Source organism: Centruroides vittatus, unplaced genomic scaffold, assembly GCF_030686945.1.
Source record: "Centruroides vittatus isolate TY-2023 unplaced genomic scaffold, ASM3068694v2 contig_975, whole genome shotgun sequence".
Taxonomy (NCBI): domain Eukaryota; kingdom Metazoa; phylum Arthropoda; class Arachnida; order Scorpiones; family Buthidae; genus Centruroides; species Centruroides vittatus.
Genome location: NW_027122648.1, coordinates 80555 through 101079, shown reverse-complemented (window position 1 = coordinate 101079; position 20525 = coordinate 80555). Strand labels below are relative to the sequence as shown.

Here is a 20525-nt window from a genome sequence, read left to right as displayed (position 1 = left end):
TTAAAGAGACCAAACTATCATCATGGCGGGATTTCTGCTCTGAAAGCTCCACCAAACCATGGGGCTACATTTATAAGAGTTGCTGTAACAAACTTAAGATGCCCACGGCATTGAAGAGTTTAACTACTACAGGCGGCCACACCTGTGACACCGAAGATACTATCAATGTACTAATGGACCGGTTTTTTCCGGTAGACAACCCAGAAATGGACACCCACGACCATGAGATCGTACGGGAAGAGCTGGAAACAGAATATCTAGAGGCCAAAGCGCCTAAGTTCACCTACGCAGAGGTGGAAGAAGGGGTGAGACACCTCAAAAAAGGGAAGGCCCCAGGCCTAGACAGACTAACTAGCGAAATCGTCCACAAACTGTGGACCATAATCCCAGACGATCTGGTGAGAGTTTACAACATGTGCTTGGAATACGGGATTTTCCCGGAAAGGTGGAAGAAGGCCAGACTGGTAATCATCCCAAAGGCGGCGAACAAAAGCAAAAGCGATCCCGGGAGCTATCGGCCCATTAGCCTGCTCCCAGTGATGGGGAAAATACTGGATTATCTGCTAGTCCAAAGGCTCACATACCAACTTATAAAAGACAGGGCCCTTAGCCCGAAACAGTTTGGCTTCCTGCCTGAGAAGTCCACCGAAGACATCATATGTCAAGTCATAAACGATGTTAAACAGACTACTTCTGATTACAAGTATTGTTGCCTGTTGAGCCTCGATATAAAGGGCGCGTTCGATCACGCCTGGTGGTCCCAGATTCTTTTGAATCTCAGGCGAGCAAAGTGCCCAGTTAACATGTACAAGCTCGTGGAGAATTACTTCCACAACCGGACCGTCGAGTTTGTCTATGGGAGGCTTCACGTTACAAGAGGAATTAACAGAGGGTGTCCCCAGGGGTCTAACTCTGGGCCCCTCTTCTGGAACATTCTTTTTAATAGTTTCCTGGCTCACGATAAAGGCGTTAAAGAATACGCTTACGCTGACGACACCATCTTACTTTTTGGGGCCAACTCCCGAAGAGAGATTGAAACCCACGGGACCAGTCTGTTGAAGACAGCGGACGACACTGGCAGAAAATATAAACTAGAGTTTAATCCCAAGAAAACTCAAGGGATCATCTTCCACAAGATAGGTGAATCAGACCTGTATAAACGGGTGCCGACCATTAAGATGGAGAATGAATCTATTGCAATTGTTCTGACAATGAGGTATCTGGGCGTGTTTTTTTTTTTTAACTCTTTCCGCCCTGTGGGCACTAAGAGGGCCTCTTTTAGTAGGCTCATTATGGGTTCGGCCAGGCCCACAATGGGGCGACCGGGTGGTGAGGGACGGGGCCCGACATATCCGAACGGACCACCCCCCGAAAAATTCCTGGGGATTATTCGACCCGTTCGGATTCGATCCCGGGTCCCCCAGAGCGGTAGGCTGCCACCTTTACCGCTTGGCCATCCGGCCGTCGGTATCTGGGCGTTGTCCTAGACAAGAACCTAAATTGGTATGAGCACATCAAAATGCTTAAAACTAGGAGCGACCTCATGTATTACAATCTGGCCAGAGTCGCTAAGGCCAACTGGGGCCTGGATACAGAAGCCGTTAAAGAAATTTATAATATGGTGATCGTCCCAAAGATTACCTACGCAGCAGCGGCTTGGCACACGGCCACGGACAAAGTACGGAATAAGAAAATGCTATGCACAGCCCAAAGGCATGCTACTCTGCGGATTGCTAAGGCATTTTGCACCATCTCCACCGAGGCCCTGCTTGTCATCTGCGGGGTACCTCCCATCGATCTAGTAGTTCATGAAAAGGCTCAAAATTATAAAGTGAGGAAGGGCCTAACGGTCCGTGTTGGTGACAGAATCTTTCCAGCCGGGACTTATTCCACTAAACCTGCCTTTACTGAGTTACCGAGTCCTCCTGATCGCATAAGGATTGAAGAGTATGGCGAGAGCCGGAACAACGATGCCGAGATATACACAGACGGCTCAAAAAGCGAAACAGGAGTGGGGGCGGCTCTGGTGGTCTTTGTGGAGGGTGTGGAAGTTGACCATAGGCAGTACCGGCTAAACAATAACTGCACGGTTTATCAAGCCGAGCTGATGGCTATTAGAGAAGCAGTGAGGTATTACACTGAATCGATGACTGACAAAACGGTGCTAATCTGTACAGATAGCAGAAGCGCCCTTGATGCCCTATGCCAATATAGGGATACCAACAGAATAACTAACGACATTAAAATGATGATCAAACAGAATAACGGCAAAGGCACCATCGGCTTTAAATGGGTCCGGGCACACGTTGGTGTGGCCGGGAATGAAAGGGCCGATCAGTTGGCCAAAGAGGCAACCAATAAGACCGAAATTGACTACACAGAACTTCCCGCTTCCTATATTAAACGGGAAATTAGAGACAGCATGCGGAAGAGGTGGCAATTAAGATGGAATGAGTCTGATAAAAGTAGACACACCTACGATGTCCTACCAAATATAGAAGAAGGGCTTAGTGATCTTAAGTGGATTCCAGTGGATTTCTACCTCACTCAAGTCCTATCTGGCCACGCCAAATGCATGGCCTACTTTAAAAAGACAAATAAGTACGACACTGAAGAGTGCATCTGCGGAACAAATAGGCAAACCGTAGAACACCTGCTGCTAGAGTGTGCGAGGTACGCAGCTCTGAGGACCGAGCTAGAATGCTCATTTTACATGGACAATGATAACACTCCACTCAACCTTTACCATATTGTCAGGACCAAGTGAATTCGGTCTACCTGAATTCAGAAGGCTAGCTAAAGCCATCTTTAACTGTAACGATGCAAACCTCGGGTAAGCCACCCAAGGGTTTCGTGCGGCGAGTTGCCACACAATTCAGCGAACTGCAAAACGCACCAATGTATTTTTATGTATTGTATTCTATCTCTGTTACATTTGTTTTTATAAGAAGTTTGTTATAATGCTTGATTGAAATAAAGATTGGGAAACCCTCTGTAGTGCTCTGCGGGGCAGAGGGGTTTTCTGATCCCCGAAAGGGAAAATTATAAATTTCCTAATGAAAAAAAAAAAAAAAAAGTGCTTTGGTAGTAAAGTAATAATTTTTTTCTTCTTTTATAATTTGCTATTATGAAAAATTTTGCAAATTTATGGTACACAAAATTTTATTTATATCATCAAAGTTATACCTTATAAAATTGATCTGATTATCGTTTTTTATTCTTGTATAGTATAGGGTAACGGTAGGTAAGAGTACGTAGGGCAGTGTCAATGGAATATCTGATCACCGACTGTAAGCAGAAAAGTATTGGAAATAACTGCATTGGCCGCTAGGGACGCTTCGAATGTTTGGGATCCGCTACAATGTGAAAACAGTAGAAGATATTTTTATTTTTCAGTCGTTTAATCTTTTCATTTTTAGTCATTTAGTCACTATCTATTATTAATGAATTAGTTATTTAGTTTATTAGTCATTTAGTTATTAGCATTTAATCGTTAAGGCATTTAGATTTGACTCAGTGATTAGCAAACATGCCAACGTGCTTTGTTTCCGGGTGTAATTCTAAATACCCTTGTGAAAAAGATGATAGAGTTTTTTCAGAGTGCCGAAAAATCGTCTGAAACTCTGGAGGAGATTCGTTCTACGTGAAGATGATAAATTAACCGCAAAGGCTTGTATATGTAACGAGCATTTTGAGGATCAATTGTTAATAAAATCATTCGTTCACGCAATCGACGGCGATGACTGCAGATTGCACGCGATAAATGAGCACCGACTCCGAATGCTTTTTCATCTAAATTTTCCAATTGTCCATCTAAGTATTAAAGTGCTCCGAAAGCGACGATGTTCATCGGAGAGAAAAGCTGCAGTTGTCTCCAAGAAGAAACAAGTTGATCCCTCGTAGAACACTTGTTTTACAGTAACGAGTGCACATGTTATATATTTGAATTTTGAATTACAATGACGTATACAAACTTACACTAACGTATACATTTTTTTACACGTGAAATAAACAGCGTATCAGTAAAATAAAATCAAAAGATTATAAAAGAATTTTAAGTTTGGCATAGGCTTAGTAAGAAAAAGTAATTGTCTTTGACCATTTTTGTCAATTTTAATAATTTTTTTTTGTTGTTTATTGTTTATTCTTTATTAGTTCTTTAAAATGTCCACAAAATATGTAGAAATTCACAAATGAAAAAAGTTTTGAATATTTAATGTTTTACAAAGGCTTCCTGTGAAGTAAAAAAATTATATTACAAAAATGTACACAATTTTAAAGATGTTAATCATAATACAGATTGCATTAAAAATTTTATAATGAAGTTTATGCAAAACACATGTAAACTATATAAAACCCAAAATTATTTTAATTTATTTATAACAAAAATATACTTTAGCGAATTTATTGAGAGATTATCCGCATCGCTCATTGAATTTAACTGAACTTTGAATCCGTATAGATTTTGTATAATGGTAAAGATTTTTGAATGCATGCAGACAAATTCATTAGAACCATAATGGCATTAAATAGATTAAATATGGCAATTAAACATTTTAATGTTTTTTTTTTTTTTAAATAACTTTTTTCCGTTCTGTGGGCACTAGGAGAGCCTGTTTTAGCAAGCCCATTATGGGTTCAGCCAGGTCCACAATGGGACGGCCGGTGGCGAGGGACATATCTAGACGGACTACCCTTCAAAAAATTCTCGGGATTTATCAACCCGTCCGAATTCGAACCCCAGTCTCCCAGAGCGGTAGGCTGTGCCACTTTGATCGCTCGGCCATCTACAAATTTTAGTGTTAAAAAGTGCATTTTATTTAAAATATATATATAGCAGTACTATTATATATATAATCGAGACGAGTTGATAATAATAATAATAATAATCAGCGCAGAGCCCAAACGGTTAGGAGTTGAAAGTTGAAATTTGGTACACAGTCAGGGTATGTCACGAAAACGCACACTAAGAAGGGATTTTTCGAAATTCATCTCCACGGGGGGACAGGATTAAAGCTTTTATATACATTATCAAGACGTGTCCAAACGGTTAGGAGTTGAAAGTTGAAATTTGGTACACAGTTAGGGTATGTCACGAAAACGCACACTAAGAAGGGATTTTTCGAAATACCTCCCCACGGGGAGAGGGACGGGATTAAGGCTTAACACATTCCAACAACAATGGAAGTGTTACGTAACAATGGAATTGTTAAGAGAAAGCGACGTGCAAGACGCAGATGCAGTTTTTTCGTTTTTGCGTGAAATCGAACATATTTTAGACCCATCTAAAAATTCTCTAATTAGTCTGGAAACAAGGGGGACCCAATTCTTGCATTCTGTGAAAACGGTAAGGTTGACTATAACGTAATAATCTTAATCTTCGCTAAAACGGTTAGGAGTTGAAAGTTGAAATTTGGTACACAGTTAGGGTACTAAATTTAAGTACCAAAGTTTAAGTAACGATGATACTGTGAAGTTTCAATGGAGAACAAGAAAAAGCGACGTGCAAGATTTACGGGCTCTGGAGAAAAAAGAAAGAAATAGAGTAATATATTAGAACATATTCCATTTTTAAATTTAAACAGATTAGTTCGGTTTTTCTCGACCTTTCTTCTTTAGAACATTCGATGAATATTGAACGATATAATCAGAATACGTCGTGAAAATCGAACAATATTAGAACATTCGATTTTTAAATTCGACCTTTCTTTAGAAATACTTAGTTCATTGATGAAATTACTCTTTTTCTTTTGTGACTATAACGTAATAATCTTAATCTTCGCTATCGTTACTTTTGCCCGAGCAACGCCGGGCCTACCTGCTAGTATATATATATTTATTGTTTAGTTAAAATTTTAAAAATATTATTTTTGTTATATTTTATGCATATTATTAATTGTATTAATTTAATTATTCCGTAATAAAAGAAAACAGATTTTAAAGCTAAACCAATGTGATATTTAATAATAAGAGACGTTTTAAAAATAAAACTTTTAACTAACGAAAAAAAAAACAAATATTTATTTTTATCGAATATATAAAAATATATAAGAAAAAAGTCAAGGAACCCGAAAAATAGAAGTAAACAAAACTTTCTTTAATTACGCATTTAGGAATAAAAAGTATGTTTATTTTAAATTTAGTACCAAGATTTCTTTGTTCCAGACTTTTCGCCGACAGATGGCCGAAAATCATCGAAATGATCTTCAGTTATATAGTTTATTATCGTGTTTGGAATTATAGTTTATTTTCACGTGTTTTTAAAGAGATTAGAATAGCTTCATAAGTCATAAATTAAACGATCTGCACAAAAAACATATATACAAATATTGAAATCTATGAGTTCGAATTTGAATGATCAATCCTCTTGCGCAGCAGAAGCAGCGAGGTAAGCTTAGGCTTAGATACACAATTACGATGCAAAACTTTTAACAATATTTCAATCATTTAATTTTTACGTAACGTCTTTAATGTTATCGATCATTTAAAAGATTTGAGTTCGATGTTGTGTTTTGTTTTTAAATATCGTCGTTTTCTTCGGGAGAAAAATCGAACTTTGATTAAATAATCGAATCCTTCAGATTAGATTGTTTGTTTACGAAATCCCAAATAATTAAATGTCTGAATGTATGTTTTGGTTAGATAAGACGATATTTGTAGATTCGATCCTTTGAAAATAGATGTCATCAACGTTGTTACCCTTTTCCAGATTTTGGATAAATGCCAAAATTCGAAATTTAAAAATAATTCGTAGTAAACTTCCATGCATTTATTACCATTAATCTTTTACCAATTTAACAATGTAAACATGTTTTGATGTTTCAATTTCATAATTTAAAATCTAAAAATACAAAACTTATATACAGACTTGCATCTGAATACAAAATATATATATATATATATATATATACATACATACATACATACAGTAGTTCTACAAACAAATTAAAAATAAATGGTATAAACATGATTATTTATTTTGAGTACCTGCCTAAGAATTACCAGTGTATATTTGAACTAAATTTTGCACATTAAAATAGCTTAAAAACTTGTTCCAATTGAGTTATATTTTTAAAAATCAATATTGGTTATTTGTGATCATATCTTCTTGATTTCTATCTCTTATCTTTCTTGGTGTAGTTGTATAATTATTTTTATTGTGTTTTAATGATTGATTGTATAAATGGTTTAATTATCGGTTCAGTTTTCTAATTATTTTAAAATTAATTTGATAATTTTGTATAATTTTTGCTTCTGTTTTAAATTAAATTATGTGGATACTTATGACTACGGTGATTATTGAACACACTAGTATATGACAGATATGTTACAATTATTAAATCTGATTGTTCTGCTTAGATGAAGGTATAATGCATCCGCCTATTGCCTAGCATTGTTAAAGTTATCGGAAATTAAATGACACTTAAGATTTATCAGTGCATGAAGGAGCTATGTAATTTTATTTTATGTGCATGCTAATTTGCTTTAGTTCACTTAAAACTTCGATTTTATAACATACTTTCATCCACTTGTCTTCAATGTTACCATCTGAGATCTGTCAGTTGTATTGATATAATTTCACTCAAATATATAATGAAATCTTAGTTTTATGTTGTCTTTTAATATAACATATATACTGTATATATATAATATATATATATATATATATAATGGTATCTAGACTAGTTTCAAGCTAAGTAATTACTGAATAACAACAGAATAAGCTATTCCTGTTTTGGAAAATTCATGAAAATGATATTGGATATAATAATTGAAAAGAGGAGTCAAACTTGTAAAATTTCCACTTTTATTTATTTCTATTTATTACATTTTTCTTTGCAGATTATTCAATATTATGTTATAACAATATTTAAGATTAATAAATAAATTTCAAATGGCTTGTTGATCCAGAAAGTGGTGGTGCCAAATTAAGTTGTGGGGGTTAATAATAGAAAATTATAATTTTAACAAAAGTAATAATAAAAAAGAAACATGCCTATTTTTGCATGATTTTATTTATTTGTGTATAAAAGTTTATGATGTTAATTGACAAAGTTATGAAGAATTTCATGATTGACAGGTTGAAAATATACCAGTATAATTATAATAAGCATTAACATCAATAATTTAGTAGTTGAAAGTGAACAATAATGAAAACTTATGACAATTTTTAAGAGAGACTTAAAATTGAAACAAATGCTATAATTAAAAAATTCTGTAATAAAATAAGTAGAAACATTACATAAACAAATGATATATATTAATAAATCATGAAATGAAAAGATATGGGAAAAAATAAACTTAATAGCGAGGTTGAGGCCGAAGTTTTCAACGCAAAAACGTGTACGTCGGACATTTGGCACCGCTTTCCTGTAAGCCTAGAAGTTTGGCAATGGCCTTTGGAATGTTGAGAATGATTCCACTGACTTACGCCATTGCCAAACTTCTAGGCTTACAGGAACATCGACGTACACATTTTCACGTTGAAACTTTGGCCTCAACTTCGCTAATAATTTTAAATTATTCAATCAGTAAAAAAAAAAATAAATCACAAAAGATTATAAAATGTATAGCAAAATGCAATTTCCACATTTGCAGTTAAGAGTACATTGTGAACAGGACTTAGTTGAGCTGATCCTAATGAAACATAAACTCATGTATTCTACCAATATGCCAATTAATGATAACTATCAGAAATGGTGTATGGTCCTACCTCTAAAATCATTTCATGCTATTTTCTTGAAGACCAACCTTGAGTATGGAAGAATGCAATCATAAATATATTTGTTTTTGTGGGAAATTATTTTTATTTTTATGATGATAATTTAGATTATGAAAAAAAGACTAGATAATTTGTTAATTAAGATGCTTTTTAATCATTGACTAATTTGGTTTAATGAAATTATTGGTGAGGATTGTCTCAACTAGTCCATAATGACCAACCATTCCTGATAAATTCTGTTATATCTAGAACTAGAATATTTTTGGTTGAATTACCTGACAGAATACCATATGGAACAACTATCCAAAAATTTTTTTATGTGCAAACATGAAAAATATAATTTAAAAGTATAAAACTACATTCTTTTATCCTCATCTGTAGTGACGAAGGCAAACTGCATGGCTCTCGAGAATTAACCAGAAAAATTTCGATACGAATAAAGTGAATATCAATACAAGAGTTTATCAGAAACATTTCATTTCAATATTTACATTAATAAACACTAAGTTATATTTTAAAACCTAAAAGTTTACTGATTTGCTTATATTAATTTATTTTGGTATAGTGCATTTATAAATGAATAACTAATGACAAATACCTTTACCCGAAAAAGTGGTAACATATCAAACATAATATCAAAAATTGATTTAAAAAATTAATGCTACTTGCATGGCTGCTATATTGTTAATTGGATTACTGTTTGATTATTCTGAGTTTTGTTTTAGACAACAGTTGTTATTTCAGAATAAAAGATAAAATGTGGTTAAAAATAGTTTGTAAAATGTTTATTTTACTGAAAACGTTAAATTTTTCATCAAAATAAAATTTGTACTTAATTATTAAATAAATGCTTATTTTTAGATATAAAAGCATTAGGCTGAAAATTTTATTATTTTTCAGTTAAAATGCGAAGGCTATTTTTTAAATAAGGTCCGTTTTTTAATAAGAAGAAAAATACTGTAAATATCATTAAAATATATTTTTTTCTATATTCTACATACTTTTATCTACTTTACTACATAATTTCCATTTTGTTTAAACATTTGTCATACCGCTCAACAATTTTTTGAATTCTGACTTCAAAGAAATCTGCCGCCTGTCAAGAAGCCCAATCCACGACTGCAGTTTTCACTTCTTCTTTGTCGTTGAAATGTTGACCACCAAGGAACTTCTTTAAGTATCAAAACAAGTGAAAATCACTGGTTGCAAGGTCTGGATTGTGTGGATGATCGTATCGAGTCAAAACGATAAAGTTTTGACTCGATACGATCATCCACGATCAAAACGATGAAGTTTAATCTTTTTGTTTTGTGATCGTCAGAAAGCAGTCTTGGAACGCACCGAGAAAACAATTTTCGATAATTCAGTTTCTCCAAAACAATGGTATACAAAACTGATCTTGAAATCTGTGGAAATTCAATTGATAACGTTGAAATCGTGAATTGTCGGTCCTCTCGAATTTTGTTATCCACATCACGAATCAAATCTTCAGAAATCAGAGAAGGTCGGTCAGGGCGTGGCTCATCATGCACATAGAAAGGTTTCATGTCGACATCACGAGTGACGTCATGAGCATGCGCAATTGTCCAGCACCATCTTTGTGACTCTTTGTGACTTGTTTACGTTTTGTGTGTGTTCACGTGCGTTTTAACTGGAGTTTTTGTGTTGTTTTTTTTTCGTCGCGTATATCACTATGGTGATTTGTTGTGTAATTGGGTGTGATGCTAGTTCACTCAAGAACAAAGAAACATCATTTTTTAAAATTCCCGGCATTATTTGTCATCAAGGATCCCAAACTGAGAAACTTTTATGACGAAGGCAAACTGCATGGCTCTCGAGAATTAACCAGAAAAATTTCGATACAAATAAAGTGAATATCAATACAAGAGTTTGTCAGAAACATTTCATTTCAATATTTACATTAATAAACACTAAGTTATATTTTAAAACCTAAAAGTTTACTGATTTGCTTATATTAATTTATTTTGGTATAGTGCATTTATAAATGAATAACTAATGTAATTTCAAGCTTTAGCTAGTGCAAACTTATAAACGTTACACGTTAAAACTAAAAGCAAGTAGGCTTATTATATGCTAATTTCAACTAGAAAATAAAGGAACAATTTGAATTAAAAAAATTGCCACAGCTGGTTTTAATTAGACTTTTTTACTTTCAGACATAAATTCTTAGTTAAGAAATACGTAAAAACACGAGTTTTATGTACAAACAAAAGAAAACATATCTTTCCAAGCAATATTATTTTGCTGTTATTCATTACTTTTACTTTTATATCAGGAGAAACCCAGCCACTTGTTAAATAGTTATGGGCCTCTAAAGATTTATAAGCTTTCATTTGTGACAGGGTGTAGAAATTTGTTGTCAAAACCAATTAGTTTATATCACCAAATTCTACTTTCGGCCACAACTCTTGATCTACGACTTAGTCTGATAAACTGGCTTCGTATGGATCGCCTTGACATAACGAAATTTTCTCTTCGTATAGAGCTGCATCTCGTCCTGTTAGACTGCTAGAATAGCCCGCAAGAAAAAATCTTTTTTAACTTAATCCATGATAATAGAACTGCAGTATTTTTGTACGTTTAAACTAAAAAAAGACGTCGAACAACAAACCACGTGCAAGCTAAGCGAGCGAAAACTATCACAAAAATGGCGAATGGGTGGAGCAAACGTGTGTTTTATCATGTGAGCATGAGACCTTGAAACCTCTCTATTAACTCGCCCATCCTTGAACATTTACCCATTTATGAACTTTACTGTCACTCATTGCATTATCACTGTAAACTTCACAAATCTGACGGTGAATTTCCGCTGCTGCCAAGTTTCTTGCATTCAAGAATCGAATAACAGATCGTATCTCACAGTCGGCGGGAGACTCAATTTTCTTAAACATTTTAAACTTCTACAGCTCAGCATACAGACAGACGATATGGCTGCAAATGGCGTCAAAACGCGCGCCAAGCTTGCTCGGAGCAGAAGCGTATGCATACTGCCGTGATTGCGCATTATTCTCACTTTCATTCACAAACGGACCTTATTTAAAAAATAGCCCTCATATACTGAAATTTCATTTGAGATTTACATCATCTTTTTTTTATTTCATTTCATTTTTTCAAATTAAAAGAGAATCAATTTATAATAAAAAGACATATATGAAAAATACAGAAAAGTGATTAAGTGTATAATATTCAAAAGATTGTCATCAAATAGAAGAGGAAGTGCATGAAATGAAAAAAATATTCATTTGCTTTTCTCATAGTTAGTTCTCATAGTTATCTTACAGAAATTTTTAAAGACTGATAGTTCTGTTAAATATTAAAATGCTAGGATTGCTAAATTAGTGACTAATCAATTCTGTTCTAGAAAGTTAATCTACAAGCAAGTTTACTTCTAAGCATTTCTTCCATTGACAGTTCTTTCCTATATTATTCATGCTGGGAAAGAACTGTCAAGGAAGAAATGATAAGAATGAATGACATGGGAAAACAATAATCCATAAACCTAATTTTTAAGTAAAACAAAACCAATCTACTGAATTTCAGGCTTTAATAAGTGTAATTTAATAATTAGATGTTAAGTAATTTGACTAAAGAAAGGCAGTTAGACTGCCATCATGTGATAATTTTAACAATCACAATAAAGTAATTAGAATTTCTGGAAGAAAAGAATTGGCCCAGGAACCTGCAACTCCTGCTTGAGTCCTGCTCCAGGCTGATTCTTTTCTTCCAGAAATTCTTAATTAAAATGACTTTATTGTCGTTATTAAATTATCACAAGATGACAACCTAACTGCCTTTCTTTAGTCAAATTACTTAATATCTAACTATTAAATTAGCCTTATTATAGCCTGATAATTTGGCAGATCATGTGACATGGAAAATATGAAGACGTCACTAGTTGACAGTTCTATCCCAAGTCTCCAAGTTTTCTAATGATTTTGCACTTTACTGTCTCTCATTAATAAATTTTTAGTTATTTATAAAAATTTTAATATGTTAGAAGTAAGCTTTTTGAAAGCAGGTCTTTAGATACAAAAATTAATTCTATATACTAGATTGATCAATAAGTTTTGTTGTTCGATAAGAGATGGTGCTATTAGGTTTGTCGCTTTATTTCTTTAAAAATAGTACTACTATTTTATGAACACGAGTGAAGTTTCATGTAGATCTGTCAACTCATTTGTATATTTACAGCTGTTCAAAGTTGACATGTCACTATATTTTTTTTACAATGGAAAAAATTGAATATCGTGCAGTGATAAAATTCTTACTTTTGGAAGGTGTCGCACCAAAACAAATTCATGAACGATTGTTAAAAGTGTATAAGGACTCTTCACCTTCAATTAGAACAGTAGAAAGATGGGTTGCTGAATTTAAACATGGTCGTACAAGTCTTGAAGACAATCCACGTGAAGGACACCCAAAAAGTGCATCAACACCATAAATCATAGCATAATACAGCATATGGTTTTGGAAGATCGTTGATTAACTGAGAGAAATTTAGTAGAAGCCCTAAGGATCTCATTACGTGGTGTGAGCAATATTTTGGCTGAAGTTTTGGGTTACAGAAAGCTGTGTGCTTAATGGGTGCCGCTTTGCTAATGATGGAACAAAAACACATTCGAATGCGACTTTCTCAGCAACATTTGGAGCATTTTAGAAAGGATAAAAAGGATTTTGTGCATCATTTCATCACTATGGGTGAGACTGGGTCTACCACCATGATCCTGAATTAAAACAAGCTAAAAAGTGGTGTGAATTTCGCTCCAAAGTGAGTTAGGTCCAGAAATTGGCCAAGAAGGTGTTGTTATCAGTTTTTGGGATGCAAAAGGAATTTTGTTCATGGATTACCTCCAAACTGGTAAAACAATAAACTCAGATTATTATTGTAATGTTTTGGACTAGCTGGATGTAAAAATTTGTAAGAAAAGATCTGGTTTACAGAAGAAAAAAATCATTTTTCATCAAGACAATGCATCCTCTCACACAGCTCAAAAAAGTCAGTGAATTAAAGTATGAATTGGTGCAACATTCACCCTATTCACCAAATTTAGCTGCCTCTGATTTCTGGCTGTTTTCACATCTCAAAAAATTCATGCGTGGGAAACGATTTTCATCATTTCCCATGCATGAATAGTAGTAGGTAATAGCAGCCATGGAAGCGTATTTTGACAGTCTTTTGGATTCTTACTTCATGGATGGAATCCATAAATTAGATGATCACTGGAACAAGTGTATTGAAGTTCAGGGAGATTATATTGAATAATAAAATGTATTTCAAACCATAAAATCATGTTTTTCTTATCGAACGACAAAACTTGTTGAACAACCTGGTATTGTCCAAATCATACAACTTAAATTGTATAATATCTGCATAAAAATTGAATTTAAAATTAATTAACTTCAGTACTTAACAATTATAATTATGAACATAAAGTAAAGTGAAATTGATTTAAAGAATTCACTGTCGGTTTTTTAGATAAGGAGTCTAGACCAGTGGTCAGCAACCTTTCTGACCTCACGGACCACTAAACTTGTAACTTTGAATCCCTTTGGTCCACTATAATGAATTTTTTTAAATGATGCAAAATCTGTAGAATAATGATTGTAAAAGTTCAATTTTACTATATTAATACGAAACTGGCGTGTTTAATTATAACAAATTAATGCAAGCCTACAGTTCGTTGCTGCTTGTTTGAAATAAGTTTATGGATTCTTAGCGCTTTCCACCAAGGACGACAATCGCACTCACGATATTGTTTATTGTTCATTATTTATTGATAACAGTCACTTCGTATTTGGTTTTAGATTCAAATAAAAACCCCTGATGAGTGAAAAAACCAACTAAGCATTTTGCATTTCTTTCGTCAATATCCAAATTTCTCCACGGACCACCCATATTTTCTCGTGGACCATCGGTTGCCGACTGCTGGTCAAGACTATTCATAAGAAGGTAATCTTCTTATACTCAATGTATACTTGATACACCTAGCAAATGGTGTTACCAAAGTAGCCACAGCTTTACCCTTATTATCTTTCAGCAAGAACTTCTGGCCCACCCTTACCATCATTCTGTCTATCATGCTTTAATAATAATATCCATGACATCTAGAAAACTGTGACAATGGGCTATATTTATTATCTGTTTAAATTCTACTGCTGTGTCAATTTTCAGTGAGGAGTGCAATATAGCCCTCCTAATTAGGGTCCTAAAAGTTACAAGCTTGATGGTGTCGTCCAGCTTCCAGCATATAAAAGAGTTGACTGTCATGGACTTATGGAATACGTACATATATGGGTTTTTATCCTCCTACATATGGTTAAACCTAAAAAATTAACACTGACAAAACTAGTATCATTTAGAGTAAGAGCACCCTGCTGAATTTCATTACCATGTCATATGAAGTCATGGAGTCTATTCTGGTTTTTTCAAACAATAAACATATCATTCATGTATCTCATTATCAATTTGATTTTATCTTGAAACTCTAAATCCACCAACCCAATGATGAATTAATGTTAATCGATCTGCCATATTATTTTGCTATAACAAGACTAATGCTGAGTATATAGAAGGGCCATTCAGAATGGTGAAAGCACACATGTAATCACATGCTAGGATGTGACTGCAGCAGCTAATTGCTGGATGATGATGATATTCAAGTTATGGCAATAGTATCTAGTATTAACTGTTTGTCTCTATGGTACACAATGAGACAAGAGTGCCTGTTTGAAGTCATATGCACCATAAACACCTTGCCTAGTTCTCGTTGCACAATTTCTTCAGACATAGGTGATTGGCAATGTCCCTCATTTGGTTAATATTTCAGTGCCAGTTTGTAGTACCTGTCCCATATTTCATCAGTTACAATAATCCAACAAAGGTGGAATTCTTCAAGCTTGAAATGATCTAGATCAGGGATGTCAAATCTTTTTGAGTCTGTGTGCCATGTAGTAAGCATTTAAAGATGTTTGTGTGTGCCAAAATTTTAAACTTCAAATAATGATATTTAATGAAATTAAACAAATATGCTTTAATTAGAATAAAAGTAAAAAAGCTAATTGTAAAAAAGGGTGACCAGATGATAAACTAAAAGGATGATTGAAAAAACACAGATGATAAATCAAAATTGTATGATATGTTGCATGCCAGATGATTTCTTCTTATTGATTTTATCACTTTGGGCACGCATGCCATAGGTTTGCGTGCCCAAAGTGGTAAAACTTTTTCCATACCTTTTTCTATTTAAGGGCCACATTTCAATACTTTTGAATTTATGTGGGCCGCAAACAAGAGAAAAGAAAAGAGGGGGAAATGTCAATAAGTCACAATTATTTATTCATATATAATTATAAATTAGCATAAGTATACTTAATTTAGCTTCTGGAACTGATGTAAACATAATATATTGGAAATATTTGGTTAAATATTAGTCACTGCTAGTGTTAAATTAGTTTTGATGTGTCTGTTAGCCGGTTTCTTGTTTTAATTTTTACTAAATTCATTGTGGGAAAACTATTCACATATATAAGTTGTAGAAAATAACATTTGAATTTTTGCTGCATACTTCCTTAATCTGGGAAATTGATATATTTATTCATATTATATGTGACGTGGGCCGCAGAAAATATTACTGTGGGCTGCATACGGCCTGAGGGCCACAGGTTGCCCATCCCTGATCTAGGTGAACAAAAAATAATCACAACTGAAGAATTAAGTCAACAAAACCACATCTTAACAAACTCCAGCAAAATTTTTAATAATCAAAAATGATTTTGATTTCTATGATGGATCTGCCTCAGTTGCTTGCAATGCATAAAAAGAAGCAATTCAGATTGACTCAAAAATTCAAATCGTAACATAAAACAACATATAATGATTACGTGTTTGATCACAAACATTTGGAGAATACTGAGTAATGTGGATGGTTTACTCAATGAGTGTCTGATCTTCACTTTTTCCTGATTCTTGTCAGTAATTTGTGCTGAATCAAAGGAGATGAATATTCACCTTCTTGCGTTGTCCATCTATGCATTCGTGCTCACAACAACAATCATAACATAAAACAACATATAATGGTTACACATTCAATAACAGTCAAAGATTTCAATTTGTTGAATACAAAAAACATGCATTATTTATTATTTTCAACTTGGTTAATGAGCCATCCTCAGGCATGGACTGTCAAAATTTGAAGGCTAGTGTTGGAAGAATGAAGAGCTAGGCTCAATAGAGTAAACAAGCAAGGAAAGTAGGCTATGATGGCAGCAATTGATATGAAAGAGTAAAGCAATATTGCTAGGGATCACAAGTATAAAAATCTGGGATAAGGGAGTCCTTATCCCAGATTTTTATACTTGTGTTGGTAATGGAGTGGATTTAAACTTCAGCGTCTTTATGGTATGAGAAGGATGAGAGATAATTCTGATGATTTTGGCTGCCTACCAATGTACAGTACCTCTGTTTTGAGGTTGTGTATAGGAAAATAAAACTAGCAAACCCTCCTGTTTAATTTCATCTTTATAATTGACAAATCTCTGATTGAGAGATCTTTAGGTGTATGTGATCATACAACATACTGTATTCCACTTTCAATTGCTCATGCTTGAGGATGGCGTGTTAACTGGGTAGAAAATGTTAGTATTCTTTTAATTTCATTCACTTTATTAAAGCTCTATTAATAATTTCAGCTCTGTCTGCATTCAATACACTCAGTTCAACTGACTTTTCCATGATTCCAAGTATTTGTCTGATTTGCAACCCTATAACCAAACGTTCAGTGTTTCAAATTGAATTGGAATATACAGTAGTGATTTTACTGTTCTTATTTATTGTGTAAACTTATGTGAATACTAAGGACTCTGTCTCTGACCACTTTTGGCAGTCCAATACCAATATTTCATGTCATTTTATGATATTCTTGTCCTCCATATTGAACTTTTTACATAATAATTTTTTGTACAGTGTGATTTTAAAGTCCTTCTGCAGTGAGTGGGGAAATGGGAAGAGCTTCCAGGAATGAAGTAATGATGTTACAGGCAGACCATGGGCCATATTCTGGTCACCATCTCTGGTCTCAGTCTCTCCCAAGCCGGTCGCTGATTGGCTAATCCAAATGATTAGCCAATCAGCAACCAGCTTGTGAGAGACCAAGGATGGTGACCAGAATACGACCCCACGTGTTAAGAGTTTAAAGTAAATTATGATGTCACTCGGCAGCATTTGCAGACTATAAAGAAGAGAGAGCAGAAGGTATAAAAAAGACATCATACATTATGCAAGAAGCTTCAAACTGTGATTCAATGTTGGATCGGCATTTTCCACAAGATGACACTGGTTACAAGTAGGGCTAACTTGGTCTTGATACAAGGAACATTACTTGTTTTCAAGACCAAGCTTTGGTTACTATATGACTAAGTTGCATGGGACAGTGGACAAATATTGTTCATTAGATTCTTTTACATTTGTGGAAAAGTCGTGAATTTTCTGTTGTTTTTTGATAATGGAATTTGGGCCCTTTTGGGGATTAGGGAAAGGGCAAAACACAAAAAAAGAGTACATGCCCAAAGTGCCCCAATGTACAGGTGTCCCTGATGTCACTACTTGGCCAAGCCACACTGGCGTGGCTCTTTGTAGAGAGACTTTACAATCACACTGTATAAGCAATATTAATTAATTGTGAATAAGTGGTTTTCTACTTTTATCTTGGATATTCTTCACAATTAATTAATCAAAAGTTTATTGACTGTTTTAGATAAGCAGTATTAGTTTATGAATGTTGATTAAGTAAAAAAAAATAAAAGAAAGACTAATTGATTATAAGATAAAATAAAATGTAATTTAAAAAACTGCAGAGAAAATTCATAAACATCTATAAAAATAAGCAGATTGCACTTAAATTGATCAATGCTAAGATGCATTGTTTTATTTTAGAATTAATAAGCTGCAATTAAAATACTCTATAATTTCTTATTTTTTATATTTTCATCTATTATTAATATTGAGTTAGTTTCTTCTTATAAATTTTTATTTATATTTATTTCTATAATAAATGCAGCAAAAATATATATTTCTTCTAAATAGCTATCTTCTGTAATAGATGATGGTGCAGAAATGGTTCCAGTTTATAAATGTTTTCCTGTATTTTCAATTTTAGTATATTTATTTCTTAAGTACAGATTTATCCATGATATAGCTGACTAACTAAAAATAAAAAAATTAACATTCAGTTAGAAATTAGTGTTACTAGAAAATATGAATTTTTGAACATTATTTAATATCTTGTATTATTTGTAATTTTATAAACACAAAGTATTTCGGTCACAAAGTATTAGTCTTGATTATAAACAAACAAAATGAAACCTTAAATAATTTTTAAGAGAGTTTTATTTCATTTCATTTAAAAAATTTTTATTTTTAAAATTTCAAATGTAAACACCAACTGAAACCCGATGCTTAGCAAATAGACACCTACAACTGCCGTAAATAATTGGGCTATATTTTGGAAATAATAATTATGAATTACAAATGAATTTGGCACATGGAGGTTTTAGGCACATTTGTAATTTATAATTATTATTTTGAAAATATAGCCCGATTATTTACAGCACTTGTGGGTGTCTATTTTTAAAATTGAAAACTAAAAATAAATTTTTCTCTGAATTGCAAGAAATTACTTACATTCATAATTACTTTTTAGATTTAGTGCTTTTGGCCTAATGGCTCCCACCTGCATAATAACAATAACACATTCATAATTAAGATAATTTGTCACTTTACTTTTTAAAAAGTAAAAGTGACTACACTAAATCACTAATCACTTGAAATTTAAAGAAAAAAACTAATTGTTGAACATTTTAGATCAGTGAACCATATTTTAATGTGCCAGATGGTTTGCAGACTGACCTAATCATATATAAACATCTCAATAACCCAATTTAATATTAATCATCCAACCATCAGCCAAATTAATAAGGCAATATTATGCTTCTTTTCTTCCAGACTATTCTAAATTATATTAAAATTATAGTTCCTACTTTCAATAAGAGATGGTACCTAACATCTGTCTCTAATTTCTAATGATGTAATTTCTAATTATTAATTGTAGCATAATATTGCCCAATTAATTTATCTGATGGTTGGATGATTAATGACCTAACCATTTTTCCAAAATGCAATTCAGTGCTGTTTAATTGGTACCATTTAATTGTCCAATCCAATGTCAATTTTTTTCCAGACAATTCATCCTTGACAATTGTTTCTCAGACAGTTCTTTCTCAGTAATTCCCTGGCTAATCATCTCCAGACAGTTCTGCCCTGGACAGTTTTTCCTTACATTTTTAAAATGTAATTTTTGCAATGTTGCTTTGGTCATTTGTTTCCATTATTATACCAGATAGTTATGTCTTCATTAATCTTCCTGCAGACATCTTTATGACAGATTAAAATAGTTAAGTTGTGTACATACTTCATCTCCATAAAATTTATCTTTAAAGAATATGTGTATGATATTATTTATAACTTACATGGTCAGATGACTAATCAGTTAAGGTGACAGCCTATTGCTCTGGGGACCCAGGATTGAACCCAACTGAGTCAAAAAAACATCCAGGAATTTTTTGGAAAGTGGTCTGTCCAGATATCCATCTCTCACCACCTGGTTGCCCCATTGTGGACCTGGCTAAATCCATAATGGGTTTGCTAAAAAGGCTCTTAGTGCCAACAGGGCACGAGTTTTAAAAAATCATTCATATTAGAATGAGTTATTTTATTAGTTTTATAAGT

General features: G+C 33.5%; 1 protein-coding gene across 1 annotated transcript in view; it reads left to right on the top strand.

Annotated features, from left to right (window-relative positions):
- Positions 1-6152: 6152 nt before the first annotated feature.
- Ube3a (ubiquitin protein ligase E3A) overlaps positions 6153-20525 on the top strand; it is a 62275-nt gene continuing 47902 nt past the window's right edge. The window contains exon 1 of the mRNA XM_067283014.1: positions 6153-6388. Within this exon, the coding sequence (XP_067139115.1) occupies positions 6339-6388 (50 nt within the window). The 5' untranslated portion in view covers positions 6153-6338. The remainder of the gene's footprint in view (positions 6389-20525) is intronic.